This window comes from Herpailurus yagouaroundi, unplaced genomic scaffold, assembly GCF_014898765.1.
Source record: "Herpailurus yagouaroundi ecotype Mexico unplaced genomic scaffold, PumYag 208, whole genome shotgun sequence".
Taxonomy (NCBI): Eukaryota; Metazoa; Chordata; class Mammalia; order Carnivora; family Felidae; genus Herpailurus; species Herpailurus yagouaroundi.
The window spans coordinates 2025416-2043098 of NW_024412439.1; the positions used below are offsets into that span (position 1 = coordinate 2025416).

The window sequence follows — 17683 nt, forward strand, 5'->3', positions numbered from 1 at the left end:
GGCCCAGGGAGGCGAGTCCTCTGGAGGCCTGGGGGACATTCCCTGGTCTTCTCTGACACTGGCAGTCACCACCCTTCCTGCTGCCCTCTCTGAGCCTCAGAGCTCAGCTAGATTGTCGCAGGAGCCACCCGCACACCTGCGGGGGGGAGGAGCGTGACGGGGGTCACAGCCCAGGGAGACTCTTAGGCAAAGGAGTAGTTATGGTGCTAAACGATAGGTGCTCTAAAGGAAAGCTGAGTGATTCCAGAGGAGTTAGGGCAAGCGGGGAGGGGAGAGGCGGAGGGACTGGAAGGCCCAGAGGCAGCAGGCGGTTTACGTGCCCTATTGTGTGTCTGGGGAGGCCGGGGAGGTCAGTGTGGCTGGGGAAGCACAGGCAGAATGAGGACATCTAACACCCATCTCTTTGGAGTTCCAGAAGAGTTTATGCTTGAAAAGATAATGATTGATGGTTTTTAAGTTTGTGGCAAGGTGCTACTTCTCAGATCCAGGAAGCCTAGTGAGTCGTATGCAGGATAAAATAAAAGAAATGCCCACCTGGGCACATTGGCAGGAGACTGAAGAACACCACAGGAAGGGAACATCTTTTAGTTTTTATTTTAATGTTTCATTATTTGTTTTTGAGAGAGAGAGAGAGAGAGAGAGAGAGAACGCCGGTGGTGGAGGGCAGAGAGTGGGGGAGAGAGAATCCCAAGCAGGCTCCCCACTCAGTATGGAGTCCGACACAGGGCTCGAACCCCCGAACCATGAGCTCATGACCTGAGCCGAAATTGAGAGTCGGACATTCAACTGACTGAGCCGCCCGGGCACCCCTAAGGAAGAGAACGTCTTAAATAAACCCAAGGGAGCATTTGCACCACTGAAAAGAGACGGCAGTCAAGCGGACGGCTGACTTCTCAACGAGGATGGCCGTTGCTGGCAAGCAGTGGAATAAGGTCTTAGGTGTGCTGGAAGAAACACCATCAACCTTGAATTCCCTTCCTAGGGAAACCTCTTGCTTGCAAGAATGATGGTAAAATGCATTTTGAGACACCAGCGAGACATCTGTTACCCTCCGGAATTCTGGATTCATTGAAGGGATTCCTTAGGAGCAAAGGTGAAATGGCGACATTTGCAGGCAGCAGAAACGTCCCAGCTTCCTTCCCATCGTGACTTGGTCTTTCTGGTCATACTGGCTCCAGCCAGGGGCCCTCCAAGGAACCCGGCCAGAGTCGCCTCAGCTGAGCAAGAGATTCTCCCAGTGCTGTGGTCACTTAAGAGATCCCAAGGGTTTCAGGAATTCGGGACCAGGAGCCGAGGGTGCAGAGACCAATATGTATATTTCATATCATTTCACAAAAAGTAGTAAAAATGTAACAGGATTTGAGCGGCACAGTTCATAAGCCTGCGGATTTGTTGTTCTCGGTGACAGGAGCACACACATTTTCAGTCCCCTGCAGAATACTTAGCAAAGACTTGATCCTGTGCTAGGCAAAAAAAAAAAAAATATGCCAGCCTCAGCACATTTCTGGAAACCGGGATCACCTAGAACACACGTTCTGACTACAGCATCCTCAGCAACAAAAGGAAGACTAGAGAAACTCCATATGCTTGACATTTGAAAAACTCCTGAATTCTTGAGTCAAAGAAGAAATTCTAATGAGAATCAAAACATTTAAAACCAACTAGTAAGGTAAATATTTTTATCCCAGAATTTGTGGGGCCCCTAAAGCAATAGTGAGGGGGGAACTGGTAGCTTTCACTGTTTACAGAATAACGTGACACCGAAAGTGGAAGAAATGAAGTAAGGATAAGAACAGAAATCAGTGCATTAGAAAACAAACACACGGGACAGTCATCGCTGACTGAAAAGAGCAACAAATAGGTCTCTGGCAAGAATAATTTTAAATTTTTTTTTTCCAACGTTTTTTTTTTTTTTTTTAATTTTTTTTTTTTATTTTTGGGACAGAGAGAGACAGAGCATGAACGGGGGAGGAGCAGAGAGAGAGGGAGACACAGAATCGGAAACAGGCTCCAGGCTCCGAGCCATCAGCCCAGAGCCCGACGCGGGGCTCGAACTCACGGACCGCGAGATCGTGACCTGGCTGAAGTCGGACGCTTAACCGACTGTGCCACCCAGGCGCCCCAAGAATAATTTTAAAAAATAAGGAGGAGGGGCGCCTGGGTGGCTCAGTCAGTTAAGCATCTGACTCTTGATTTCGGCTCAGGTCATGATCTGTGGTTTGTGGGTTCAAACCCCACACTGGACGCTATGCTGACAATGCGGACCTGCTTGGGATTCCCATTCTCTCTCTCTCTCTCTCTCTCTCTCTCTCTCTCTCTCTCTCTGAGACCCTCCCTTGCTCAAGCTCACTCTCTCTAAAGAAATAAACTTAAAAAAATTTTTTTTTTAAATAAGGAGGAGAGACGCAGACGGCATTAGGAATGAAACGGGGCCATAACTGCCCACACTGCCAAGGTTTCACACGGAGTCAGAGGCTGTTTGGTCAGCTCTGTGCTTTCAATCTGAAAACTTAAAGTGGATACATTTAGAAGGAAAACTTAGTAGAGCTGACCGGAGATCAGTAGGAAATCCGTAAATAGGGGTAGTGCTATATCATCATTAAAGGCGTTGAGTCAGGACTTAAAAATCCTCCCCACCCCACAATCCACCCGGAGGGCTTTACTGGCAGATTGTAACACCACTCTGGAAACAATTCCACCTTTATACAAACTCCTTCAGAGGGTAGGAAAATAGGGAGTATCCTGCTATTTTATGAGACTAGCATAACCTTCGCATCAAAAGCAGACCGGACATACAGTGTGAGAACAGACCTGTCAGCCACTCCCGCTCAGGAATACAGATGCAAAAAGCAGATAATTGCGAAACCAACATGAAAAATATAAAAAATGACAGAGTACATCAGGAGAAAGTTTGCAAGGACCCCGTCCTTAGAAAACGTGTAGATAGATGTACCATATCACAGACGAGAAGGGAAAAATCATGCTATCATCTTAATAGAGAGAAACTGATAAAATTCATCAGCCATTCACTGGGAAAGTCTTAGCAAACTTAGAATAATGAGGAGCTTCCAGAGCCTGATTAAGGGCTTCTAGAAGGAAAGAAACCTATAAATGGGAAGTGCTACCATTTAATGTAAAACGTTGAAAATTGATCCTGTAAGAGCAAGACAGGGACACTGGCTGTCCACACTCGTGCTTTACGTTGACGCTGGTGGTCCCAACCAGCACAGCGAGGCGGGAAAAGGAAAGAAAAAGGGTAAAGGCTGGGAAGACTCAGGCCATCGTCACTTGCAAGGGATGTGCACACAGAATAAAAAGGAAATGTGTACATAGAAAAAAAAAGACCTTTGAGGTGTAGGGAAGGCTTTCCTAGTCATCACAAAAAGCACAAATTACAAAAGAAAATACTGATAGGTTTCTCCCCATTAAACTTCAGAACATCTCTGTTCATCAAAAGATACCTTAAAGGGGCGCCTGGGTGGCTCAGTCGGTTGAGTGTCCGACTTCTGCTCAGGACACGATCTCGCGGTCCGTGAGTTCGAGCCCCGCGTCGGGCTCTGGGCTGATGGCTCGGAGCCTGGAGCCTGCTCTGGATTCTGTGTCTCCCTCTCTCTCTGCCCCTCCCCTGCTCATTCTCTGCCTCTCTCTCTGTCAAAAATAAACATTAAAAAAAAAAAAAAAAAAAGATACCTTAAGGAGAGTGAAAAGAAAAGCCACAAATTGGGAGGTAACATTGATGGAACATTATGAACATTAATGCAGGCAACATTAATGAGATTATGGGGCAGTTCCCAGACCACCAGGACTTGCACCCACACAGCATAAGGCATGACTGTGGAGGCCACACGGGCATCACTCGGTGAAGGGGAAGGAGCTTCGACCGAGGGCCTCACACGTCTGAGCGCACTTGGGGATGAGAACCAAAGCAAAACCTAGCCAGTGCCTTCAGCGGACCAATCACATGTGGGCACCCCCCGCCCCGCCACGGAGCGGAATATTATACAACCATAAAAAGGAACACGTTTCCACTGCACGTCAACACAGGTGAAATCTCCCAAATAAAATGTGGCGTGCGTGAATAGAGCAGGCCGTAGAGGATGTGTACATTTATATATAGGTAAGAAAGGCACAGCCGATCGATAGGTTGTGTAAAGCTGCCTCTATGGGGTAGAGGGGGAAGTCGAAGGAAGGGCGAACACAAAATATTAGGTGCACTCTCTTTTACCCTTTTGAAAACCGGTTGTGACCCACTAAGTTGATTTGCCACTGACGGTTTGAAAACATTTTATTGACTAGGTACATAGGCATTTGCTTCTGATTCCTTTTCACGTACACCTCTGTTTTATTCACCCTCTGTCAAAAGCAGAAACCACTCGAAGCAAGTGGGGACAGGATGCTGCCAGGGCCTGTGGCTGGAGCAGCAGATGGGCAGGGCTCGTTCCTTGGAGGAAGCCTGTGGACTCTGGGGAGACGGGCTTGAACTTAGCTCGGGAGGCTCCTCGTGAGACCGTGTATGGCGGGGACTTTGGAAAGGTTCGCGGTTTCCTGTCTGGTCCCTTCCCAGCAGGCCAGGCCCAGTGCACTCCCCGGGGTGGGCACCCCCGAAGGCTGTCGGCCCTGGCCTTCAGCTCTGTCCAGCTTTGCTGGCGTGGGACAGCACCCTTTAGGTGACTGCCTGTCTTGACGTGGGGCCCAGCGTCCTCCCCTTTCTCTCCCCGGCCGCCCAGTGCTCTCCGAGGACGTATCTGAGCCTACCCTGCCTTTCCACAGGTGCCAAGCCAGCTGCCCCCGTCGACCCGTGGGGAGTGCCCACCAGAGCCAGCATACCCTCCGTCTCCAAGGGCTCGGACCCCTGGGCAGCCCCACAGCAGCAGGCCCCCAGTGCTGGGAAAACGGCCGACGCCTGGGCCGCAGCCTCGGCCACCAAGCCCGTGTCGGCCACTGGTGAGACCTCCCTCTGCCCAGGCTCCGAGGGCCCCTTTGGGCCCCATGCCTTCCCCTCTTCTGGCTCCGTGGCGTGGGATCTGTGGGTTTGCCTGCATTTGCTGCTGCTACCTCGTCACCTGCAGCCTTTGTCCCCAGTCTCCCGATGCCACAAGCCCACCGTGAAGGGTGAGCTCACAGGTCTTCTGGGCACCGTGCCTCTCTCCAGAGGGAGCTTCCCGAGGGGGTCTGGGCAGGCTACCCTCTGGGCGCTCCTTCCAGTAGCTTCCTACAGGCTCTATCCAAGTCTCGAAACCTACCTCCGAAGTACCTCCACCCACGTTAGCGCCTCCTTCAGTTTGGGGTTGGGGCAGGCGGGAGCAGTCGCAGGCAGGCGCCCCCGCACCGTGTCCTGGGAGACCAGGATCCTCGGCCTGGCCCCCTCCCAGACCACCGGGTGACCCTGAGCCCCGTGCGATGGGGCAGACATCTCCCCTCCTGCTGCCAGCACACCCCTGGGTTGTAGACTGGACGGCAGAATCACGGGGTCATGTTGACGTGCCCACAGTCACCGGCCTCTTATGTTCACCCAGGGGCCTTTGATCTCTTCAGTAATTTGAATGGTACAATTAAAGATGACTTTTCTGAATTTGACAACCTCCGAACTTCAAAAAAAACAGGTATGTGAAAGATGGTAGTCGTTGCCATAGCGTCTGTGCCTTTGACCAGCCCAGTTGTTGCAGAAATAATCGGCTTTCAAGACCTATCAACTTCCTGCATTTTGTTGTGTTTTGGTCTCGGGAGCTGTAAGTGGCCGATGGCAGGAATTCACACATTGGCAGTGAAAAGTCATGCGGTTGGGTTTTTCTTTCACCCCGTCCTGGTGTCGGGCCTGGGTTTCCTGTCTCATTCACCTCTCTGCCTCGGCCCCGCCCCCAAACCCCAGAGGCTGCCTGCACGAGCCCCAGCCCAGCCCAGCATGGGCCCCCCGCTGCCCAGCCTGAGCCGCTCGCTCTGACCGTCTACTTTCCTCCCGAGTCCCCACTCCCCAAGCTGCCCCTTTTGCAGACAGCCCGAGCTCTGGGCCTGGACACGGTGTCTCTGCCCGACTTCATCACCCCCGTTGTGGCTCCCACCCAGTGCCTGTCAGAGGCCCAGGCCCAGTGCCCCCAGGGCTGGCGGGGCATCAGGGTAGGTAGGGTACAGAGAGACCGGACCAGGGGGAGGGGGCCGAGGCCAGAGGCCAGGGACAGAGCCAGGCTGTCTCTGTCCGTCTCCGGCCACGCCTCCCAGCTACCTAGAGCAACTTCTCTCCTTTCTCTTTTCCTCTCTCAGCTTCTCCCCGTGCCCTCCCCATTCTCCATTTGCCCCCCCCCCCGCCCCCTTCCTCCCTCCCACCTCCTCCCACCCCTTCCCCCAGCTACAGCTACGGGCCTGGCTGGCCCTGGTCTAAGGTACGAGCAGCCTGGTGCCCCGGCTCACCCCTCGGGCCCCCTCTCAGCTCAGGGGACCAGAGGCCACTTAGAACGTGCTGCTTCTTGGGGTCTTTCTTTCGCTGCATTAAAAAAACAAAATGCCATGCGTGTCCTCTGCGGGCCAACTTACAACCTAACTGTCCTGGCCCACCCACGCGTGCCTCAGCGAGAAGGCGGTGTGGCTTCTTTGTGTGGGCATCCTTCCGTGGACTTGCAAAATAGGTACCCCCAATTCTAGAGCTATTTCCACTGCAGAAAATTTGGGAAAGTTTGTGGAAGGAAATGAAAATCATCTGTAATCCTTCCACCCACCCCAGCCGCTGTGTATGTTTTCTGAGCTCTGTGTATACGGTCTTTTTTGTTCAGCTCATACTGTCAGATGGAGTTGGGTCCTCCCCCCTCTCCTCCTTTACAGAAGAACAACAGATTGAAAAATGGAAAAATTTTTCTCAGGACATAAAAAAAAAAAGACTTCAGCAACTATTCCATAGCTGTGTAATATCTCCTTGCGTTGCTCAGCGGTAATTTATTTGATCTGTAACTTTTGGGAGGACATTTTAGGTTGATTCCAGGTTTCGCTCAAGTAAATAATGCTGCTGTGAACAGCCTGGTGCTTACATCCCTGTTCACATTTCGCATTATTTCCCAAGACTGGATTCTTAGAAATGGGATTACCGAGTGGAGAGTATGACCATTTTTAAGAACCTTCAACCCCACTGCCGCGTTGCATCTTGGCCAAGCACACTGCGTTCCCACCAGCCTGTCTCAGTACACCCTCTGTTGGCTGAATTTTTGAAAATAATTTGCTTTCTTCTCCATCAAGAAATTCACGTTCATTGTAGAAAATGGACAGTGAACACACACCAAAAAATAAGCTGCTTGTGCCTAGCCAGCAACCTGAAGGAGCACCCCGGTATTTGGGGGGGGGGGGAATCATGCTGTCTGCGTTGTCTTGTCACCTGCTTGTCTTCACGTAACGTTGTGATACGGCTCTTCCCTCATCATCGCGTCTTCTGTCCCTGTTTAGTTACGTGAACCGGGGGTCCTGGGAGCTGCCCCTGTGGCCGACTGTCCCCGGTCGGGTCTGTTGGAAACAGCCCTGCATCGAACATCCCGTCTTCTGCGTGGCCACGCGGGGTGCCCCCCGGAATGCCTGTGTCTCGCTTGGGACTCTCCTGGGGTTGGCGTCTCGGGGCCCCACCCTCCGCTCTCACCGTGCCTGCGTGTGTCCCTATCTTGCAGCTGAGGCGGTGGCCTCTCCACCGTCCCAAAACAACGGAACTACAAGCCCCGATCCCTTTGAGTCTCAGCCCCTGACCGCCGCCTCGAGCAAGCCCAGCAGCTCCCGGAAAACCCCCGAGTCCTTCCTGGGCCCCAACGCGGCCCTGGTGAACCTGGACTCGCTGGTGACCAGGCCAGCCCCGCCGGCCCAGTCCCTCAACCCGTTCCTGGCACCAGGTATGCGCGCCTCCCGGCCCCCCCCCCCCGCCGGTCGTCCGCCCTTCCTGAGAACAGGTTTGGGGCAGGCCTCGGGCCCTGACCTCTCCTCCACCCCTCGGGGGGCGCTTCCTGCCGTGTCCCACAGCTGGTGCCAGATGCTCAGAGGCACGGCCGCAATTGCTGGGCTTCAGCGGGCAGGGGTGTGAACGCCGGTGTGCAGTGGTGGGGTGGGGGCTGGAAGACAGCCCCTCTCCTCAGGTAGACCGAGACCCCTGAGCGGAAGCTGTCCCTGACGTGGTGCCCTTGGCCAGGGAGACCCTCCGGCAAGCACCGCCTCCTGGCCGGGCGATGGCAGTGGTGGGGTGAGGAGGGGCCGGAGTTTGCTGCCCAGCTTTCCACTCTCTGGGGGCCACTTTCCAGGGACCCACGGACCCTCACTTCAGCCCCACAAGGGGCTAGATTCTGCCTTCCCAGGGCTCGGAACCCCACCTTCCCATCCCTGTGTGTGTCCTCCCTGCCGGCAGGCTCCTTCTAAAGACCCGCTCTCCACCCTCAAAGGCTCCGTGTGGACAAGCCCCCAGCACTTGCTTTAGCGTCCAGGGCTGCTGTGGCCGGCCTGGCCCTGCCTTCTCTGCCCCTGTGCTCACACCCTCAGCTGCTCCGAGCCCCTCTGCTTTCCCTGCCTGGAGCGCCCTCTCTCCAGTGGGAGATCCACAGTCCTCCTCAGCACCCAGCCCAGATAACCCTCTCCCTCCGGGGACTGACGCCCCCGAGATTTCCCAGCAAGGCCTTGGGAGCCCCAAGGGCCGGGATGTTATCACATTCAGGGCGTTCAGTCTGAAGCCCACCGCAAGACACATCTGAAGCCCTGGGCCACGGCCCCTCATAGAACCCTGCAGAAAAGAGGGACCCCAGGACTTAGAAGAGTTGAGGGTGGGGATCCTGGGGCAGAAGTGGGGTGTGTGGAGGGCCTGGTCCTGCCCAACCCTGTGATGGGCAAGGACGTGGTTGCTCCTTGCTCCCTGTGCAGGATGAGAACCCAGTGTCTAAGCCAGGCTGGCCTTCCCCGCCCCCCCCCCCCCCCCCGGTGGCCCGCCATCCCTCCCCCCACCGCTCACCCGGCGCCCCGCCATCCCTCCTCAGGGGGCTTCTGCTACCTCTAAGGTGGCCCTGCTCCAGCAGGGCTGAGCTGCAGGGTTACCAGGGGCTGGTGCGGGGACGCTGGCTGTGCCCTCAGCAGGGCGTGTGCCTCCCCAGGGTGGGGCGGAGAGCGGGCAGGGCAGCGTCTCCTGGTGGTGACCTGTGGGGGTGCCCTCAGCAGGCAGCCTTTGTGCTCTGGGGCTGGGCTGCTTTGGAGACTCAGTGCTGGCAGCTCTTGCGTTTTGGGCAGAGTATCAACAGACATTTTTGCTGAAAGCTGGGGAAAGGTTTTATGACGTATGATAAATTCTGGACATGCTGGGTAAGACATGGCTGCATCCACTTCTTGACTGCGGGGCTTCTCAGAGCCTTTATCATGCCAGCCCTTGGGTCCCAGGGCCCAGCATGGAGACTGCCACTCTCCAGCAGCAGTTCCCAGCTCCCCCTCTGCCCTCCTCATTCCCGGACCCCGGTGGTCACGGAGTATGGCACGCGGAATACGGGAGCAGTGCCAGCTGTTCGTGGTGAGGGAGCCCCACGAGCTGGGCACGTTGCTGGCACTGCCCTAGTCAGGCTTTGGGACTCTGGATGAGTCCCTTGGCCTCTCACAGCCTCGGTCTCCTCACGCGGACACCGGAGACCCAGCCGGCAGATGCGTGTGCCCGTGCAGAATAGCGTGTGCAAAACAGCGGGCGCCGGGAAGGACTGTTCCCAGAGGGGTGGACTGCGGAGTGCACGTGCTCCCGGTGGCCGCCAGCTTCCGGCCCTTGGACCTGGGGATGGATGTTGTCCTGACGAGGGCCGCTGTCCCTCCTGCTCTCTCCTCAGGTGCAGCCGCAGCCTCGGCCCCTGTCAACCCCTTCCAGGTGAACCAGCCCCAGCCGCTGACGCTGAACCAGCTGCGGGGGAGCCCAGTCCTGGGGACCAGCACGTCCTTTGGGCCGAGCCCGGGGGTGGAGCCCATGGCTGTGGCCTCCATGACCTCCACAGGCCCGCACCCAGCTCTGGGGGGCAGCGGTTCCTCCCTGACGCCACTGGGCCCCGCCACGATGAACATGGGGGGCAGTGTGGGCATCCCCCCGTCGGCAGCTCAGGCCGCCGGCACAACCAACCCTTTCCTCCTCTAGTGCCCGGGCCTGGGACCCACCACAGAGCGAATGCCCAGAGCACCTGTGCCTGAGGACGCCCAGCAGGGACTCGATTGCAGAAGGTGGGGGGGGGGTGGGTGTTAGGGCTTTCCACTTCCGGCTTCCTGATAAAAGGGTTGCCTCTACGGCCCCGATCCTCAGACTCGAGCGGCGGCCGGCCTGCTAGACGTCAGACCCGGCACACGGGTCTCCGCGCCTTCTGAGGCCGCCGCTTGCCCATCCCTGGCCTGTAGCCCGACCCTGCCCGGTCGCCTCCCCGCGTCCCCCCGACCCCCCACCCCGAGCGTGAGGTCCCGGCTCCTGTGGAGATTGGCCAGCTCTCTGGGGCCTTGGACGAGGGGGCGGGAGTTGTCCGTGTCGCCCTTGCCCTGAACCTCAGCCCGAGGGCCTCTGGGACACTGCCTGGCCCGGGCCTTGGGACAGCCACCGTGTTTTTGCCCCTGACCTCCAGCCCTAGCAGGACCCAGGCAGTCCCAGGTGTGGACGGAATGAAGCACCAGCTCCATGAGACGCTCACCTTTTGGGGACGTGGTTGTGCATATTTTATTTTTCTTTGACTCGTGTGTGAGTTCAAAGTAACCACCACCACCGTGGAACAACTCGAATTAAATCCACTAGAGCAAGCTTTAAACTAATCTGAGCATAACCCCGCCACGTGGCTCTATGCTTGTATACGTTTGCACATATTTTGTTTAGTACAGTTTCATATTTGAGTTTGCAGAATTATCTAATAGTCTTTTTTTGGCTAATATTTTTATAACGTGGTTCTTATTTAACTGTCTAGTTTTGATAGAATTTACCAGGTCTGGCTCAATTAAGATATTGGCACGTGTCATGTTAGTGGTTTACATCCTCTTATTTATGGTTTTAACTCTAAGAAAATTTAAATAGGAAGAGACAAAAAAAAAATGCCTTATGGAAAAACTAAAGCAGATTCTTTATAGGGAAAAATATGGGAATTTGATTACACATAAAAGATGATGTTTATTTAAAAAAAAACAAAACCTACAACAGCAACAACGACAACATCGCAGCCTCCAGTTGCCTTTTCCTTTCTTTTACTCCCTTTTTTTGGTGACTTCCCAAACTGATTGATGTGTAGCCTTTTGGGCTAGATCCTGAGAGAGGCTATTTTTCTTATCAATACACCACCGTCGAGAAAGTTAAAGAAAAAAAAAAAAAAATCCAGTGTATGAATGTGACTCACCAGTTTGTATCGGCTAATTCCCTTTTGTAACTGAAGGCACGCGCAGATCGACAAGGACTTCCGTTTGCGGTGGAAATCTGAAACGGAAGAGGCGTCTTGAACCTTGTGTCTGTGATCTCCTCTGTCTTACTCCGCACTCAGGGTGAAGATGGGGACAGCGTGGAGATGGCGGGTGTCTGGGGGTGCCCGTGGCTCCCTGGGGACAGCCTCCGGGCCCAGAGGGGTGAGGGACCAGGGCTGGCCCTGACCCACCCGGCTGCGAACTCCAGACACACACACTGCAGACTTAAAAATAATCATCCTCTTATTTTGAGGAGGGGGGGGGAAAAAAAAGTCCCTCCCAACCCAGAAGATTTTTAACAAACGGGAACTAATCCCACCCCCCCCCACCTCCTGCTTCCCCCCGCCCCCCACCACTGTAAGAAAAGTATGAAGTCATGAAATAAAGACCAGAAAGGATGCGCTTCTCCCCAGGGAAGGGACCCCCCACCCCCACCCCCCAATCCCGCGTCTGGTCAGCCTGCCTGCCAGGCGTTCCAGTCTTCCTTTCCGCCCTGGACTTTTCGACCCCGACCCCAAGGGCAGCGGACCCCGCCCCCGGCCATCCTCCGCCCCTCGCTGGTTCCAGGAGGAGATGTGACCCTGAGCACTGCCCTGAGAGCCGTAAGATGCCCGGTAGCGAGCGGGCGGAGTCAGAATTGCCTTCTCAGGCCACTGCTGTTTGCTATTTTTACAAGCTCACCGTGCTGCTCCCAGAGGCCGTCCTCCGGCCCCAGGAGCCACCGCCAGAGCTCCTAACCGGCCACACCTCGGCCAGAGCCGGAGGCCTGGGGCTGGACCACGGGCCCCCGGCGACGTCTGGCCTCTTCCGACCTGGGGGAGGGGCCTCTGCAGGCCGCTTCCCCAGGGAGGTGCTTTCACTCGTATGGTGCGAGCCCGGACCCCGTCACAGGCCAGCAGACCAAACCTGACTACTTGGCCAGTGATTCTTGGTCACAGTCAAGACCCCTTCCTGACGTGACTTTGAGGCCCCAACATGGTAGCCACTGGGCCACCGAGGCCCCAGGAGACCCCCGTCCCTCCCCGCCTCTCGGCCCAGGCCCGTCCCAGGCGCCTCGTCCCTGTTGCCTGCTGCACTGATCATGAAGCCACCGGCTGCTGCCACACGTGTAACACACATGCCATCACGCCCCCTCCCGATGGGCACCGTGGTAGGGGTGTCACCCAGCCCTTTTCTCAGTCCCAGGGGCCGGTGGCTGGTTTTGAACTTGTGTTGACTATTGATACTTATTTACTGTACAAATATAATTTATCATTTGTATCATGATGCGGTTTCTGGCTGTGTCCTTCCCTCACCCCCATCTGCACGTCAGTCCCGCCACGCAGGAGAGGGGTGGCGGGCATGCAGCTTCCCTCCCGTGAGGGCCCCTCGCCCCAAGCTCTGCCCCGGGGCAGCCCTGCACACGCACCTCTCCGCCGAAGACCTGGCCTGCCGTCCGCTCCGGGAGCAGGACTCAGCAGGGACCCTGGGGAGGGTTTGCCTGAGTCCGGAGCAGCTGGGAGCGCCCCTCTGCCAGGGTGCCCTGGGTTTCGCTGCGTCGAAAGCCACCTGTCCGTGGCATGACAACCCGCTTACTTCTTAGAGTCCAGTGCCTGGTTGGTCGGGCGGCTCTCCAAGCAGTGATCGGGGACCCCAGCTGCTCCTTCTCGTGACACCGCCACCCTCGACACACATGGCCCTGAGGTCTGCGGGGAAGGCAGTGAGCGAGCAGAGCGAGGAGGGTGAGGTTTCATGAGGGCCAAGTCTGGCGGTGGCTTCTCCCCGAACCCTCGCCAGCACCGGCCCCAGGGCTCCAGCTAGGAGCAGGGAAAGGGGGAAATGCAGGCTTCCTTTGTGCCCTGGGGGATGGGATGTGAGTTGGGTTAACACGGCCGGTCTCTGTCACAGCAGGGCTTGTGGCCACCAAATGCAGATTTCACTCTTCTACACATAGAGTGTGCCCCTACCCCCGAGGGCGGCATCCTAGGGTCGCACACAGAACCACCAGAGAGCGTATGTGGGGGTAATTTGTTACACAGCAGTAGAGAACAAGCACACACAGAATTCTGCCCTATTTCCTTGCTGTCTTACCCTCATATTGTTCCGACTTCCTGCAGCCCCTGTTGAGGCCATTTGGGATAACGGGAGGAGCGTCACCCCTTAAACCTGATACTTCCCGGGAGGCTGTTACTTGTCCCGATGAGAAGTTTTACTAGGACTTTAGTGTCCCAACCAGTTTTGTTTCTTCCCTCTTCCCGTCTGTTTCCTATCTGTTCCCCCAAGTCCCATCGGCTTCTAGAAACCAATTCCTTTTCCAACCTCTCCATGCCCCCAAAGTTCTGGATTCTCCGTTTCCGTCATTCGGCTTTCCTGAGCTCACCGCTTCACTGTGCTAGCTTTCCAAGTGCAAGGGTCGCTCAAGGGAGGTTTTAAATGGGTCGGGCCTATAAGTGGTGAACATCTTTCAAACCCACGTTTCTTTGGCCAGAACAACTCACAGGGACCCACCTGTGTACCACGGGGCCCTGGGAAAACGCAGTCTTCTTGTGAGCCCAGGAGAAAAAGGAGACGTTCTAGTGAGCACACAGCTTTCTCACGGTGGAGGACAGAGGGAACAGCGAGGGGTGACCTCGGGGCCATCCCCTTTGACTGTTCTTTGTGTGGATGCTCACAGATCTCCACCCTGCTTCCCCAGTGCCCAGGCACAGAATGCCCTCAGCCTCTGCAGTTTCTAGCATTCTCCTGCCCTGACTGGGAAGAGGCACGAGGCAGCTTTCTGAGGAGATGGTCACATTCTACACCTTGACAAGGAGGCTGAAGGGTACGCATTGGTCGAAACTCGACGCGTGCGTGAGAATTAAGATTTCTGCATTTCATTTCACGTAAATGTCCCCTCAAAAGAAATGGCAGCTGAAAAACAAGCACCGAACCCTAGTTAAGGCGAGGCGGGCTGACATGTTGCAGAAGGAGGTGCAGTGATGTCTGAGGTCTATTTTGCACTAAAACTTGGACGGATGGAAGGGGGGAGGCGAACGCAAGGGTGGGGAGATGGCGACAGGAGTCTAGGCGGCTAATACGCAGCCGGCCATTCACTGGGACAGTCCAGCTTTTTCCGTGCTTAAACATGTTAATAAGAAAATGTTGATAAATTAAAAAAACTGCAAAATGGAGGCACCTGGGTGGCTCAGTGGGTTGAGCGTCCGACTTCAGCTCAGGTCACGATCTCGCGGCTCGTGAGTTCGAGCCCCGCGTCGGGCTCTGTGCTGACAGCTCGGAGTCTGGAGCCTGTTTCGGATTCTGTGTCTCCCTCTCTCTCTGTCCCTCCCCTGCTCGTGCTCTCTCTCTCTCTCAAAAATAAACATTAAAAAAATTTTTTTAACTGCAAAATGGAAGAGGACGAGAGGAAGGTGAAGCACGCTATGTCATCGGTGCTGGCACGCTAGGCCTGATGGGAGGGGTTTGGCCCCTCAGAGCTGCTGGAGGGTGAGGAGGAGAGAGGAGAGGCCTGTGGAGGGCCCGGGTTTCGCTGGGTGCAGCTGTTCGCAAGCCAAGAGCCGCGTGGAGCTCGAACTCACAAACCCCAAGATGAAGAGTCCCATGCTCTTCTGACTGAGCCACCCAGGCACCGTCTTGGATCATTTCCTTCTCCTCGTGAGCCCTGCAGCGGAGGGTGAGGGCTCCTGGAGGTTGGAAGAGGGACAAAGACGTGGAGGAGTTTTCTCTGAGATGCCAGCAGAGCTGGCTGGGGACAGTGGGGTCCGCCTGCAGCTGGGAGGCAGCCCTGGCCGCGGACCGAGCCTGGCAGTCCTGGCCTGGCCTCTGTGACCATGCCCTGGCCCCGCAGCACCGCGCGGGCCCAGGGCTAGCTTTCGTGGGGCCCAGGATGGCCGGATGAGGACATGGACATGGGAGGGGACACGGGCACAGCAGTTGAGGGCATCGGATGAATGTGCCTGTAATGACAACTGTGACTTTTTTTTTTTTTTTTGATTTTTTTCTTTAACTTACATCCAAATCAGTTCGCATCTAGCGCAACAATGATTTCAGGAGTAGATTCCTTAGCGCCCCTTACCCATTGAGCCCATCCCCCCCTCCCACCACCCCTCCCGTAACCCTCCGTTTGTTCTCCATATTTATGAGTCTCTTCTGTTTTGTCCCCCTTCCTGTTTTTGTATTATTTTTGCTTCCCTTCCCTTATGTTCATCTGTTGTGTCTCTTAAAGTCCTCGTATGAGTGAAGTCATACGATATTTGTTTCTCTGACTCATTTCACTTCGCATAATACCCTCCAGTTCCACCCACGTCGTTGCAAATGGCAAGATTTCATTCTTTTTGATTGCCGAGTGATACTCCATTGTGTATATATACCACATCTTCTTTATCCATTCATCCATCGACATTTGGGCTCTTTCCATACTTTGCCTATTGTCGATAGTGCTGCTAGAAACACGGGGGTGCGTGTGTCCCTTCAAAACAGCACACCTGTATCCCGTGGAGAAATGCCTAGAAGTGCAGTTGCTGGGTCCTAGGGTAGTTCTGTTTTTAGTTTCTTGAGGAACCTCCATACTGTTTCCCAGAGCGGCTGCACCAGTTCGCATTCCCAGACAACTGTGAGTTCTGAACTGGGCAGGGAGGAAAGGAGAGGAGGGGCTGATGGCCAGCACGAAGGGGGTGGTGGGCAGCTTGGAGGACCCGGATGCAATGTTCTGTTGAGGGGGGACCGCAGGAAAGGAACCACAAGGTGGGGAGGGAGTGGGCTGGGAGGGGGAAGCCTGGGTGGCTCTCTTGGAGGCACTGGTAACAAGAAACAGGTGGTGGGATGGGCGGCTGCTGAGGGGCAAGGCCAAGGTCGTGGCAAGGGAGGAGGCTGAGGAAGAGGCCAAGTCGTGGGAAGGGTCATCTGCGTAGGTGGTGAAGTTGTCACGATTAGCTGGAGGGGCGCCTGGGTGGCTCAGTCGGTTGAGCGTCCCAACTCTTGATTTCGGCTCAGGTTGTAACCACACCGTCAAGGGATGGGGCCCTACGTCGGGCTTTTGCTCTGGTAGGATGGAGCCTGATGGGAATTTCTCTCTTTCCCTCTCTCTCTGCCCCTTCCCCACTTGTGATTGCCCCCCCCCCCCTCTCTCAAAATAAACTTAAGAAAAAAGAATAGCCGGAGAAAAAGGCCGAGGGCAAGGTAGTCAGGTCTCTGGTGGACGTCAGTCCTGGGGGCTGGGACACGAAGGCGGAAATGCTGCTGGGAGCCAGGACGAAGCTCATCTCTGGGCCCGTGGGACGTGGCGTGTGGCAGCAAAAAGACACCGTTTAAGAGGGCCGTGAGCATAAGCGGCCAGGACTTGTTAGGGTGCGGGGGGAAAGAGTGTGGCCAGGGACAGTGCGGGTTTCAGCACAGGACAGAGGTGGAGGGAACTTTGCATTCAGAGAAGCGGCTCAGTATCCTAGGAATTTTGCTGACGACAGACCACACGTTCCAGAGCACACAGGGAGCTGGGGGCTGGGGCCGGGGGTGCCCGGGCAGCACAAAGTTCTGGTGCAGAGAGAACTGAGTGAGGCAAAGGACAGAACGGGGTCCGCTTAGTAGTGTCGGAGGCCAGTTTCCAATTGCAGGGCAGCGTGTAGGGGCGAGGCTGGTGGCCTTCAGGCCGGGAGCCAGGGGGTTACCAAGAGCTGGGCGCAGGCACTTTGCGGCTTCCCTTAAATCAGGCCCACGCAGCGCCAGGCGGTGAGGAACCCCGGGCGAGCTCTGGCTCCCGTCCCCAGGCTGAGGGCAGGCTGGGTGACCACCAAGCCACGGGGACCTGTGCGTTGAGAGGGCTCAGCTCCCACAGTGCGGGCTGCTGGGCTGCACGGCGCACCCTCCTGTCCCGTGGGAGACCAGAAAGCTGGGATTCCGGCGCCTCCCCGCCTCTGGGAGGACTGCAGCCCCATCGTCTGGGCTGCGGGGTTGGGGGCCAGCAGAGGGCAGGCCGGGAGGCCTCTCCTTGCAGCTCCTACCGACGGGGCTCTGTCTTCTTGCCAGGGGAAGCAGGCGGTCACGCCCCACAGCGGGCACTGTGGCCGGGCACCCAGCAAGCCCGCTGCGCGACGCGGAGGAGGCCCTCGGCCTTGGGGACACACCTGTGTTAGGGATGAGCGTGTTGAGGCGAAGAAAAGGCCGCACAGCCACGAGTGGCAGAACCGGGCTTGGAGCGAGGCTCACAGCCTAGGTGGCTGTCCCGCCGGCCGTGCCTCTCTCGGGGCAGCTTCAGTCCCTTCGCCGTACAGGGTCGGGGGAGGGGCCAAAGGGGAGAGGAGGCAGCTCCAGGCCCAGG

General features: G+C 56.1%; 1 protein-coding gene and 1 long non-coding RNA gene across 4 annotated transcripts in view; one reads left to right on the top strand and one right to left on the bottom strand.

Moving 5' to 3' along the window:
• Nucleotides 1-12660, top strand: part of EPN2 (epsin 2) — a 93793-nt gene extending 81133 nt beyond the window's left edge. For 2 of the 3 annotated variants that reach the window (XM_040453054.1, XM_040453056.1), the window contains 4 exons: nt 4771-4944; nt 5517-5603; nt 7641-7856; nt 9807-12660. In XM_040453054.1, the coding sequence (XP_040308988.1) occupies nt 4771-4944; nt 5517-5603; nt 7641-7856; nt 9807-10105 (776 nt within the window). In that variant the 3' untranslated portion in view covers nt 10106-12660. The remainder of the gene's footprint in view (nt 1-4770; nt 4945-5516; nt 5604-7640; nt 7857-9806) is intronic. The other variant, XM_040453055.1, reaches the window with a different exon arrangement.
• LOC121015825 (uncharacterized) lies at nt 1298-3503 on the bottom strand. Its single transcript, XR_005783979.1, has 2 exons — nt 3462-3503; nt 1298-1458 (listed from the first exon to the last, which is right to left on the bottom strand). It is a non-coding gene; the product is annotated as an uncharacterized LOC121015825 (long non-coding RNA).
• Nucleotides 12661-17683: the final 5023 nt, after the last annotated feature.